Source organism: Pipra filicauda, unplaced genomic scaffold (genome assembly GCF_003945595.2).
Source record: "Pipra filicauda isolate LSUMZ 115617 unplaced genomic scaffold, ASM394559v2 scaffold80_size11013439_pilon, whole genome shotgun sequence".
Taxonomy (NCBI): domain Eukaryota; kingdom Metazoa; phylum Chordata; class Aves; order Passeriformes; family Pipridae; genus Pipra; species Pipra filicauda.
Window position 1 is genome coordinate 6,221,352 of NW_024104987.1, and position 13,127 is coordinate 6,234,478.

Sequence of the window (13,127 nt, forward strand, 5' to 3'; positions counted from 1 at the left end):
ATTATCACAATTAGTGGCATTACGATGAATGCACTGAGCCTTCCTGATAGGAGCGTTTTTTTTTCTGGCAGTGTGTGGGCAGCTTGCGAGCAGATCCCTTTCCCCTGCTAACGGGATTTGCGGGTGACTGTTACGCAAGGGCATCAGCAGTCTGTACCCACAGCTTGGAGATTTTCTTTCCAACCAGGTTTTCATGAGGTTCTGCCTTCTGCAGAGCCCAGCCTGGATCACAGGGAATTACTGACGTGCTAACGGGCTATCACACTCTGCTAACATTACTCGCACGGCATCTGGAAAAGTACTGCTTGCTCTTCCTCTCCGTCATTTCAGGGATGCTGAGAGCAGGGGTTTGCTTCTCTTTTGGGGAAGCTAACAGATGAACTAGAAAAAGCATCATGGACTAAATGACCATCTACTTTGTCATCAGGGTTTGAGTCCTGGTTTGATGAGGAGCAGAAATCCCCAAAATGACCTAATGGACAATGTGCAGCTATTTTGCTGGACTTAGTCCAATTACATGGCAAGAAAAGGACTCATCTCACTTATCTCAGCTACATCTGAGTGAGGCACCTAATGATCCTTTAGAGTCAAGAGAGAAATAGGCACATCAAGTCTGCAATGCATCTAATTTATTTTGGATGTCTACCTTCGGAGGAGATGAATCACCCCCTTAAAGCACCTATTTTTCTCCCTTGATGATAAAGGGAGTCTAGACAACGAGCTCAGCCAGTCACTGTAGACAATTCTGATTGCACAGATGAAGCCCAACATGGAGCCCACCCCACAGAAACTCTTTGTTGGCTCCTTTGTGGGTGGTCTCAGATGATGCTGAGAAGTGTGGGTGGGCTGTGGGCAGTAATCTCTTCCCTCTTTTCTTAATGTGCTCTCTGAAGTTTGGGACTGTTTCCCCATTGCATCAAGGACCCAGCCAGATGGGTTCATCAATATGGGGGAATTTTCGGGCAGCCTCTTCCTCTTCCAGCACTCAAAAGCTGACCAGGTGAAATTCCCCTAATTTTAAACTTAAATTCAAGGTGGCAAGTAAGAGAGAGAACCTTGGAGCACAAGCAGAGAAATAGTAGAAGGATCAGCAATTGTATCTACCACAGCTTGAGCACATCCTTCTTTCCCTTCCTCATGTTTGCAGCAAAATGCAGCTGCAGCACAATGCCCCAGGGAAGCTGTGTGTCTCCCAGCAGGCTGGTTGCTATCTCAGCTTTTATATTCACTGTATTCTCTGCCCTGTTCCCGTGAGTCACTCCACTCTGCTCTCTCCAAACGCCAGGAGGACCCCACTGTTCCCCTGAGGCCACTCACAATGATCAGGAGGATGAAGTAGATGAAGTTGTAGAAGGAGTGTGCATCCATGACAAAGTACATGATGTCCACCCAGCCTTCCAGTGTGATGACCTGGTGGAAAAAAGAAGGGAAAGCAAACCTGTCAAAGCACCAAGTGCACAAGCAATGTTTTCTTCTGGCTGGGTCATTTCTGTCACCCCATAGTTGGTCTTGGTGCAGTACAAGACACCGAGGAGCCAAATCCTGCTCCTGCCAATGCCAGCAGCCACATTACCAGTTGCCCAGGTTGAATCCAGCCCCTTCCCAGCTGGACTTAAGGGCTACTATTGCATTTTGCAGAGAAAAGAGCAATCTCTAGGCTCTGCCTCAAGTCAGCATAGTCTTATTGCATGCACAGAGGGTTTTGTCCACGCAGGCAAGGTGGAGACGTTTTCAAATCAGGCATCAAACTGTATCCGTAACACTTTGAGCACCTGGGCACTACTATGTAAGTGCTCCCTGGAGCAAAATAGCCCTCGGGAGTGCAATTACAAGCCCCTGGGAATGTGCTGGGGGGCAGGACCGCCTGTTTGCCCACCTTGTGACAGTTTGCAGACAGGGCTCACCTGAAATATCGCGATCCAGGCGTAGCCAATGTTATCGAAGTTGATGGCTCCCTTGAAGGGGTTGTGCTCCCCGGCAGAGCAGTTGGTGTAATACTGGTTCCAATTGACACAGGACGTGTTGGTGGTGTCGTTGTAGGAATAATAATCCAGGGTGCACTCCAGACCCTCTTCCCTCCGCGTTGGGATGCTCCGGCAGTAGCGCATCCCGTTCTCCCGGGGCTGGGAGCAGATGAAAGGGTTTTCATCTTCGTTCTCTGTCTGGTAGTACCGCTCCAAATCCACCGTGTAGGGGCTGAAAGAGTCCAGACAGGGCTGGGGTTTGCATACCAATTGTGGGCAATCTGGCAAGGAAACAACTGTAACAGCACAGCCTGATATTCTGGATCTTAAAGCTTTTTTTTAAAAAAGGAATCCTCTTGGATTTTCTGCAGCCCCATAGGGTGAGTTGATGTCCCTAAATGGGTTTTAGGAAACTGAGGCAGTGCACTTGACCATTCGGCAACCCCTCTGATAGCATTAAGAAGAGTCACTCCATCTGGAAGCACTCTGGCTTTGACTTTAGGAGACTAAGAACAGGATTCAGCCTGACAGGGCTTCTCTGAAATGTCTTTGCTGCAGTAAGATGGATATCAGTCAGTTTAAGCTCCTGTATCTCCTGTCCTCCTGGAGATGCTAAGAATTGTTTGGGGAGACTCTATGTACAAGGACCTCCCAGGACTCCTGAAAACCAGAGACGAGGCCTTCATGTGCATTTCACAGTGTCAATTCAGCCCATAGATAAGCTCTAAATTCCCTCTGAGGGTGGCCTTACCACAGCCCACCAGGCACAAATGCTCTTCAGGGAGATGAAACAACCCATGGCCAGCCAGAAACTGGCTTCTTGCTCTGCACACACTATCTCCTTAATGCTGCCAGGACTCCCACTAAAGCTTGCAAAGATATTTTTAAGCCTAGTTCAGCCCAGTTAATTCCTGTAGAATTGCCTGTAATACCCTTCAAAGCCTATCTAAACCCCTGGAATTCTGGCTCAATTAAACAGCACCCAAACCTGTGGCTCTATTGGATTTACTCGGTGGTGAAGTCCCCCTGTTCTGCTGCCATTTACTTAACATTGCCCTGGTAATGACTCTCCCAGCCGCCCTTCGAGGGCATGACCTACAAGAGGGGTGGAAGTTGAGTAGGAGATGCCTGGGAGAGGACAGAAGGTGCCTCATGCCAGCTCCAGACCCGAGCCAACCTGACTACAGCAGCAGCAGCATGACCCTGCTGTGCGGCAAGAAAGAGGCCGTGGGCTTGCAGGATTCCTCCATCCAGGTGTGAATCCAGCCAGATCGACTCTGGAGAGTCAACAATCCACTGAAAGGTGATGGAGGTGCCAGAGCTTGGCAGAGCCATCAAAGGTTTGCAGTCATCACCTGCCCTTTTCCAAGCATTAGAAGGGAGGGAGGTGCTGGGAAAAAAAAGCAGGTAGGTATGAGAATAGGTATGGAAATCCTGGTCTGAAAGAGGCTGTTGGCTACGAGATACTTCAACAACTGTTCAAACATTCCTACGTCTGGCAAGTTGGCTGGCCAGGACACTGGGTGCCCATTCGATCACAACAGTCATTTTGGCCTTAACATCCAGGGATCTGTGAAAATTAACAGTTCAAACTGGGGACTATCTCTTGCATAGAAGGAGATAGTATGTAGCATGTAGCATCACAAAATGCATGGCAGCTCCATCCGCTTTCCCTGGGGTTCAGGTGGGACTACAAATTCTGTGCCAATAAACTCAACAGCTGCCGAATGGGATTCAGACCTGAACGTCTCCACACAGAAAAGGTCACATATTAATGATATGCTGAATTTAGAAAGCCTGAACTCCCATTCTCAGGGGGTTTTTTGGAGGCTTTTATCAATCAGGGGTAGCTGAGGGTTAAGGACAGCCTGCAAATGCAAATGGCAAATTGCCACAGCTCGCTCTGCTCCGGCTGTGTGTGCCCAAGCAGGAGCTGTGCTGGCATTTAGGAGCAGGGAGCATTTACAGAAGGGAAGGGCTTTCTACCGGAGATCCTTGTCTCCTGGAGGGACAGACTCACTCAGGCTGGGAAGACACTTGTGCTGCCCACCCGGACTCACATGCTGAAGTTTTCAGGGAGGAAGCAGCGGTTCCTGAGCAAACCTGCCCACAGCTGGACTCCCACGATGCCAAAGATGAAGAAGACGAAGAAGCAGAGGAGGAGGACGTTCCCCAGCATGGGCAGCGTGTCCAAAAGAAGCGTCACCAGGATGCGCATACCTGAGGCAAAGGGGAAAAGTTCACCCTGAATTTTCTTATTCCAGCCGTGTCCTCCTGACCTTTTCCTTTCCAGCGATACTTTTCCTTCCACTGAGAGCTGCTGCTTTGCCACCGCTGTCCTCAGCACTCACACACGGTTTGTGAACACCCACAGCTCCCCCCCAAGCCCCCTTTGGTTTCCCCACAAAGCCCCTGGGATACCACCCCTTAATCCATGCCCTGCTCCTGGTCACACGACCTACCTTCCCTGCTCAAGTCCTCTTCTCCTCCAAGGTTTTCTAGTAATTATATGTCTCCTTTCTTCCTTGAGACCAAACTCTGACATTCTCCTTTTCTCAACTGAAGTTTCTTTCTCCACTCAGTATATATCAAAATTCCCTTCCCTTCCTAATTCCCCTCATCTACCCTAAATGTTCTCTCTCTTCCTTAAAATACAGGAACTCTGTATTAACTCTCTCTGGCAGTTAATTCTCACAAGTTCAGGAACAGCCAGTTCTGTAACAAAGGCAAATTGATGGTGACTGCAACTTGACATTTACACACAAAAAAACTGATTTAATCTGACATCTCTGTAATATTCTGCTCATCTCTCACTCTCCTTCTTTCCCCATGTTCTGCATTTTTTCACTTGCTTATATTGACTTTTATTTAAAGAAAGATTTACTGTTGCACCCTTTGCTTTGATACTTCATGAAGACTTTTTTCTCTCATCCCCATGCTGTCATCTCCTCTCTCTATCAGGGTTTTTCTTCTACTCCTTTACTGGGGCACAACCACCTTGCATCAACTCCTAATTAACTGAAATTACTTTCTGTGGTTACTGCATTGATCATCATACAAAGCTCCTTTTTCATTTTTCCCACCTTACATTTCTATCCCACTGTAACTACATTGCAGAGAAGCCAAGATAAATTACCTAGGATTTCAAAATACATTAAGTGAATTACATCCCCAGTTAGACAGTGGTAGATAAATTCAGCCATCCACCAGTTCAGCAGTGGGGATAAAAAAAAAAAAAAACCATTGCAAACAGGATTCTGAAGCTTCTGTAATGATTGAAACAGCAGCAGCAAAGCCAGATTAAGTTCAAGAGTCAGCAGCAAAATAAATAGATCCCAGGCACTTCCACCATCAGCAGACAGAACTGAAGCTGATCAGTTCTCATCAAGGCATTGGGCTAGTTCAGATAGGGGAGTGCAGACTGGGATTTAACTTGGCTAAAACAATACTGGGTTTGATGACCAGGACTGTAAGACCAGGAAAGCAGTTGTACTTACACACAACATAGCTGGTCTGCACAGCACCTGAGAGGGAAGCAGCTCTGTGCCTCTCATGGCACACTGGGATTTGCCCAGCACAGGGCAGTGGGAACGGGGCAGTTGGGCTGGGACTGGTTTGTGATGGCCAGTGCCTCTCTGAGCATGGGGCTGGGCTGCCATGCAGGAGCAGGCAATGCCACCCACTGCTGTTTAAAAAGGGCTGAGATCCTCATTCATGAGCTGATAAACCAGGACTGAAGAGCCACTGCCCATCCCACCCAGGCTTGCTTTGTAGATGTTGGGAGTTTGGGCTGTATGGACCAGCTGTGGGGTCCCCAGCACCTCCCAGGGGGCTTTGTCCAGGCACAACAAGAATTCTTCACCCCAATTTCTCCAGAAAATGATGGGGTAGCCCAGAGAGGGTGGGAGCAGCATGGCTCAGACCCCTCTGCCTGTACTGCCTGGCAAAGGCTGCTGGCTCAGTCAACCCCTATCACCTGCATCCCTTCACCTTAGCAGCATCCTCAGACTCTCTTCAGATGAGAAAGGAAGGTGTCTGACGACAGTCCTGGATACCTCATTGAGTCATCTCCGATGCCATAGATGTCAAAAGCAGCATTATTTAAAGCAGGAGAGTGACAGGCACTGGAATTCAGGCACTGCCAGGCTTGGGTGAATGTTTGAGCTGAGATGCAAGATCAAAGCATCTGTGTCTGCCCTCCCGTCTCTGGGGCACGGATGCAGAGAAGGGAAGGAACGAGGATCTGACTTACTGGGGACCCTGTTGATGGCCCTGAGCGGCCGCAGGACGCGGACGGTGCGGACGGCGGAGAAGCTGACATTCTGCAGGTCCAGGGAATACTCCAGCATCCTGTAAGAGACACAGACACAAGGATCTTGTGGAGAAATGTTGGATTATCAAACATTATAAAGCAAACATTAAATGCCAACCGCTCACAGAGGGACTTGTTACTGCATCTCTCCCATCAGGAAAGTTTGCCAGAGGAATTAATTAAGGGTTGTTTGCGTATCAGAATAAAGTCAATGAGGGAGAATGTGATACACCAGCTCACACAGCCACAGATCTCTCTCTCATCTGGTTTGGTTACTGTTTTTTTGCACAGGGCCAGGCAGAAGCTTCTAAAAATCCCTGCATGCTCCAGAGGAGCAATTTCCAGACAGCCTTGTTTTTAACAACAATTTTACAGATACCTTAACAAATCTGAGTTCGTTGTGCTGACTCAGAAAAGAAGAGGTGCATCCCCTGGTGCAGACCCTTCCACAGGACACAGGAGATGAGCAGCACAGGACATTGAGCTCTGCTACCTCAGCCCAGCAGAGACCATTGGCAGGTGGGACCAAAACTGATGACACTTGTAGGTAACAAAGGGGGCAAATGTGGACCAAGGAACCTTCCAGTGCTCCCACATGGTGTCTGAGGGGATTATTTCACAGCTCAGGACATGGAGGTTCAACCTTCACAGGACTTAGGATGCACCTGGACTGCTGCAAGTCCCTGGGGTGTCCCAGCACCATCTCACTTCTCATGGCACCTTTGCTCAAGCACAGCAGGGCCATCAGTCACTTTTGTTTCTGGCTGTGGGAAGACCCAAGAGCTCTGCCCAAAAGCATTCTTGAAGAGGCAGAGCCAGGCAAAGGCAAGGAAGAGGACCACAAGGCTCCCTGCACAGCCAGGCTCCTGCTGCCACAGACAACCACAGGATACTAATCTCTTCCAAAAATTATTAAGTTCCATCTCAAAACTAGCTGGGTCGTTCCCTCCCTTCGACTCTGATGGTTTAAAGACTAACTTGAAGCCTGAATTTATTCAGGACAAGCTCATATCCATTCATTTTTATGGCAGTGCTGTCTTTTAAGTAGCTTCTCTAGCTGTTATTTGTCCCTGATGTTTACCCACCCATGTATTTACAGAAGACAAATCACATCTCCTCTCAGCCTCGATTTTGAAAAGCCAAACAAACCAAGACCTTCCAGACCCATCTTGCAGACAGGCTCTCTGCTTCCCAGTCACAACCTTTCTCCACACTTGCCCTGGCCTGAATCAGTCTCACCTGATTACGCATCAAGCCTCTGGAGGAGGCTGTGCTGGCACCTTGCACAAAGGCATCAGTGCTGCCCCCTCCCTCCCCGCTGGGAATCCTGCAGGATCTGTCAGTGCTGTGGTGGGTTCAACAATAACATCAACATGTTCCTCTCTATTCAGCTGACACCCACAGCCATGGGACAGTCCCAGAAGATGGACGTTGGACAGGAACATATGGATGGTAGGAATCTGTTCTCAGCCTCTGGCCAGAGAGGAAGGCAGCGTGTCCACGAAACCCCACCTGGTCCAAGTGAACACAACCAGCCCCTTCCTTGCTGCACAGGACTCACCACTTCAGGCCAGCTTTGGCTAAGCTAAGGAGAAGGGCAACGATTTTCCTGGCTTTAATGGCTCTCCGGTTTCCCTCACTGTTTGAAAGGAAGATTTCTGTATGGTCAGCAGTATTCAGGTAAAAAGCCCATATCAAACATACAGCTTTTCTTTCATCCATTATTAAAACAGATGCTGCCACAAAAATTCAGAGCAGCACATGGTTATTTCCACCAAGACAAATCATTTTCTGATTAATGACAGCTCCAGACTCACTTCTAGAGATACGTGTGCTTGTAATCTGCAAAGGATGTGCTGTAAAATGCATTTTGATTTAACATATTACAGAATTACTATAATGCCAAATTTAAAGAAACAAGCCAAACAACAACCCAGAGGCTTAAGCAAATGCTTGAACACCAAGACCAAGAGCAAGCAGGTGTTCTCCTGCTTCTGTCTCCAAACACTGCTGGTGTTATAGCACCACAAGTTCAGCCCCAGGCACAGACTACAGGATCCACAACTTGCTGGTAACCAACAGCTCCAGTTCTCTGAGAGAACCCAGTACTGGAGAAAAAAATGTCAGTAGAACTCAGTCACCAAGAACTAAGTCCAGTGAGATCACCAGTCCCCTGCTCTAAGGTCATTTCCCAAGGCAACCGGATGCATGGGAGGAATCAATCCACATCCCTGGCAAGGGAAGATACCCAGGGAGAGCAAATGTCAGGATGTCACCAGCTGGTGAGGTGACAGGTACATTTAGCAGCATATATAGCATTGGAGATCTGCAGTGTAAAAGGCTCCTGATGAAGCTTCAATTCAAATGTCATCTCTGTTCAGAGGGGAAAGCGCGATGCCTGTCAGCGCCGCTGCCACCGGCTTGGTGCCCAGCCAAGTTAAAGGCTCAGAAAGATACTCAGCATTAAATAGGATGGATTCACAGCAAATGCTGAGGCTCGTCAGAGTGATCAGCAACCCCCGATCGCTGGAGTTATTCAGAAGGAAAGCGGAAATATTTAGGACTTTCTAAGAATAAAAGTGGAGCATCTGCAAAGCCAGACGCACAACGGGCTGGTGGTGGGATGCAGAGAGGGAGCTGATGCAAACCTTTGGCAAACGCTTCTCCAAGCAGGAAAACTCCCAGGACTCAGCAGACAGGTACAAGAGATGGCTCAGGATGGACCAGGCAGCTGAAATTCATTCCTGTTCTGCCTGGAGACAGAGAGACTAGGAGCACAGTGGCGTTTCTTTCATATAAAACTCAAAGCACCAGGAAGGATCTACTGTGCACACACAGTGCCAGGCAGCACCCCTGCCCGAGGAGAAGGGCTCACAGAAGTGATGCTCAGGGCATCACAGGACAGGCAAGGAGCTCTGCTTACCCAGAGAGCCTCTAACAGGGCACAGGAATTCCAGCAAGTCCTTCCCACACCTAGCCAGCATCACTTCTCTAACTCACCCTGCTCTCAGCCCTGACTCTGCCACCATCCCCCAGATCACTCCCGCTCAGGAATCCGAAGATGGTGTGAAGACCCAGCAGAGTCATGCAGGGAGCTTGTGCTGAGGGAGCTTTCTGAGGAAAACTTGAACTCTCCACGACTGGGTGCTGGGGATGCTGTACAGCCAGGGGATGTGACCAAGGTCACATGAGGAACCTGGGGCAAGGCAGCAATGGCTGCAGAGAGGGCCACCCCCCAGAACTGCCCACCCTCTGCCCACACAGAGCTGCCACGCTGCCGGCCAGAGATAGGCTCAGATTTATTCGGCGTTAAAAAGCTTCCAAAACTGGGCATATAGACACCCTTTATCTACAAAGCGCAGCCATCAGTGGGTGATATTAAGCCATCGGTGCTGGAAAACACAAGGGGAAATTATTTAGGCAGCGTTGTACCTTCAGAAAGCTGGAATGAAATTTCCTCCTGGCTCTCGCCAGCTTGGCTGCGCTCTGCTTTCACTCAGGGGCTGCTTTTTGAGCCTCGCGAGTTTCATCGCGTTCGTGGGTGTTGCTTAATTTTAAAAATACTCATTTTAATCAAGCTGAACAGAAGAAAAAGAATAGCACTGGAGGGAGCACGAACCCCGTAGCCTGCTGGGTCTGGCCGCACTGTGTGTCCCAACCAGGACACTTGACTAACGAGGCTTTTGGATTAGCAGCAAGTTCAGCCAAATAACTGAAAGAAACTAAAGAATACCTTTTAAAAAGTCCTAAAACTTAAAAAAAGCAAGGCTTTTCACAGGTGGGTTTGAGTCAGCTCAGCCGTGAGGGAGGCTGCTGAGGGGTTTCTTTTACCCAGCAGGTTCCTGTGAGTCAGGGACACAGCTTGCTCGGGATGCTCTGCTCCGAAGGCTGCGGGAAGGCAGCACGGAGCTGGAAGAACCTGCAGCGGTGGGCTTCGTCAGCCACCAGGTCTTGAACGCTCTTCATCCTCCCAAAAGCAACTTTAAGCATTAAATTGCAAAGCTCAACCCCAGATATTGACTTCCTGGAGGTTTGTGATTACAAGTATTGCCTTGATGTTTTTCTGGCACTTCAGAGCAAAAAAAAGCACCTAATTTGGGATTAGTCAGGACACAGTGGGGCCTGGAAAGAGGCTTCCAGCTTCCAGGACACTCGCATTCATCCTGGAAAGCCCAGGAGAGGGGCAGCAGGTTTGGTGCAGCTTTTCTTGTGGCTCAGAGGAGCTGTGGCTGTTGCTGCACATCGGGTAATTGCGTGTGCAAATCGGCTGCTTACACGGGCAATTACCCCCTGGTGCTCAGAGTGCCCGGGCAGAGCAGAGGGCACCGCGCTGCCACGTCCCGAGGTGCTGGTCCTCGTGTGACAGGGATCAATACAGGTAGAAGGGATGAAAAAGCAACATTTATCCTACCTCTCTGTTAGTTTTGTACGGTTTTAAGGGATGAAGGGACTAATACACAGGGAAAGAACAGCCTTTGCCTGCAGTGCAGCGGGAGGCTGCAGCAGGGGCTCCTGTAGGCACTCCCACACCAGTGCTTTTTTCCCCCACGTTTAACAGCCCCTTGATCAGCCTCATACAGCTGAAGTGCCCTTCAGAGGAGCCCTGCCTGCCTCTGGAGTGATCCAGTGCTGTGGGATGAAGGCCACATGCTGGAAGCTTCACCCAGAGCACCCAGCAGGAATCTTGTTCTGGCTGCTGCAGCCATGGGATCACAGATCCCTGCAGAGACCCATCTGGCACCACAGACCTCATTCTGATTTCTGAGCTAAAGAGATTTTCAAACCCCACATCCAGGTTTAGATGGAGCAGGGATGGAGTCGGGACTGTGGCATCCCCTTCTCTCCTGTCACCTGTGAACACAGCAGGCTTTCTGCAGCCTATTTCATCCTTGAAATTCAGCACTCAAAACCAAGAGGGAGCAAGACGTTCTTAAGGGTTGTTTATGAAGGCTTCAGAGGAGCTCATTGTTTAATACAATTTTCAACAGAGGGAGAGAAATCATAACAAACATAAGAAGTGTTCAGGAAGCAAAAAGGAGTAGTGTCTGTTCCTGAGTAAAGCAGCCTGCCAACCACCTCCAGCCCCAGCTCCTCTCCAATCGTAAGCAAAATATTCCAGAAGCCTTTACTTTCCTACAAAGTCTTTGAGAAGAGGCTCGTTACCATTACAATGAGCAAAGCATAAACAAGACTCTGCAGCCTTGGCCAAACAACTGACTGAGACAGGAGTAACCACAGACCTGCACAGCTCAAACAGGGGACGATGCACAGCCCTGCTCAGGGTGGGGGGGAGCAGGAACGTGGGCATGTTATCCCCTGGTGTAAAGCTCTCTCCAGGGAAAACAATTAACCATTGGAGATCTTTGTTATTTTGGGGTTAGAATCACAGAACAGAATCACAAAATCTCCTGAGCTGGAAGGGAACCACAAGGATCAGAGTCCAGCTACTGGCCCTGCACAGGATAACCCCAAAATCACACTATGGGTTTTTTTTTTTAATGAGAATGGCTTAAAGTCCAATTCAATCCACAGGGATGCAGAGGTTTGGGAAAGTCTTTATCTCACTAAAGCCAAAACAAGCTCATGTCCTGCTAGCTGGTGGGACTGCAGCAAAGTGTGGGGTTGGCTCCAGCTGAGCAGCAGGGAGATCTCAGTCTGTGGCCATCCTCTTCCATAGACCAAGCAGAGAAGAGGTCCCTGCACCCTGCCTGGAGGAGAGTGGATACTGGATCCCATTGTGGCCAGGGAGATGTCAAATCAGGTTCACCAGCCCGAGCCTGTCAGCACTAAACTGAAAACACTTCTGCATCTTTTTGGATGTATTCAAGCATCCATGCTCAATACACCTGCATCTTACGCTGGGAGAGGTCAAAATTATATTGAATCGTCTTTAGAGGGCAAGAGCTGCTCGCAATGCCTGTTAACCTTCAAAGTGTTCTCTTTGCAAGCAAACTTCCCCCCTGCCTCCAAATCCTCTCCTTTAAAAATAATGCAACACAATTATGCCATTCATCACTTTTTTTTCTCCCCTTTTCCCCACGCAACTCCATAACCTACAGCCAAAGGCGCGTTTCACTAAGCACAGTTTTGATAATACAGCACTATTCTCATCTCCAGCAAGTTCTACTGTAATTACAGAGATGTGTTGCAGACATTACACACTCTACAATTAGCACTAATTGCATTACATTGTCACAAAGAAGTCATTTACTCTCCATGAGCTCATGAGATTGGTCTGGACAGTTTAACAGAGCTGAGAAGTACTTAATGGCATCCCGTGGAAGTGGTCAACAGCAGGAGCGAGCACAGCACCCGAACCACTCTCCCAAGAGGCAGATTTGGGGCAAAGATGCACCAAAAAGCTTTATCCGCAATGATAACCTCTGTCAGGTCTAGAAAGTTCTCAAAGAATGGGAAGGATGAAATACTAGAACTTTTTGGGGGATGTTTTGAAGCCTATCCTAGACTGGCGGTGGTTGGGAAGGATTTCTGTGGATGCTGTGCCCACGGGAATGTACAGCCCCAGCACGTAGCGTGTCCCACGTGCCCCCTGGCACAACGTGCTTTTCACACCTGATGACCCACAGGCACGGTTTGCTGCTTCTCCTCTCCCCCTGACATCACTTTCTGCAGCCCATGGGTAGGGAAGTGGCAGGGAAAGAAAGAGAATAGGAACCCAGAGTCCTGCTGGGCACTGGGGAGCCCACGCTGCACTGCTGCTCCCCTTCTTGTGTGTCTAGCACATAAAGGGCAGAGAAAAAATTTGAAGGCAGAAACAGAGTTTCTTCATTATCACCAGGACCACATTAAAACCTCAGCCTCTTCCCTTGGCATTTCACTGGGGAACCTGG

At 49.0% G+C, this 13,127-nt stretch overlaps 1 protein-coding gene across 18 annotated transcripts in view; it reads right to left on the reverse strand.

Annotated features, from left to right (window-relative positions):
* CACNA1G (calcium voltage-gated channel subunit alpha1 G) overlaps positions 1-13,127 on the reverse strand; it is a 146,269-nt gene that overhangs the window by 84,874 nt on the left and 48,268 nt on the right. For all 18 annotated transcript variants that reach the window (XM_027749603.2, XM_027749598.2, XM_027749600.2 and 15 more), the window contains exons 4-7: positions 6,217-6,314; positions 4,025-4,184; positions 1,905-2,196; positions 1,318-1,410 (exon numbers count right to left, since the gene is read on the reverse strand). In XM_027749603.2, coding sequence (XP_027605404.1) covers positions 1,318-1,410; positions 1,905-2,196; positions 4,025-4,184; positions 6,217-6,314 — 643 coding nt within the window. The remainder of the gene's footprint in view (positions 1-1,317; positions 1,411-1,904; positions 2,197-4,024; positions 4,185-6,216; positions 6,315-13,127) is intronic.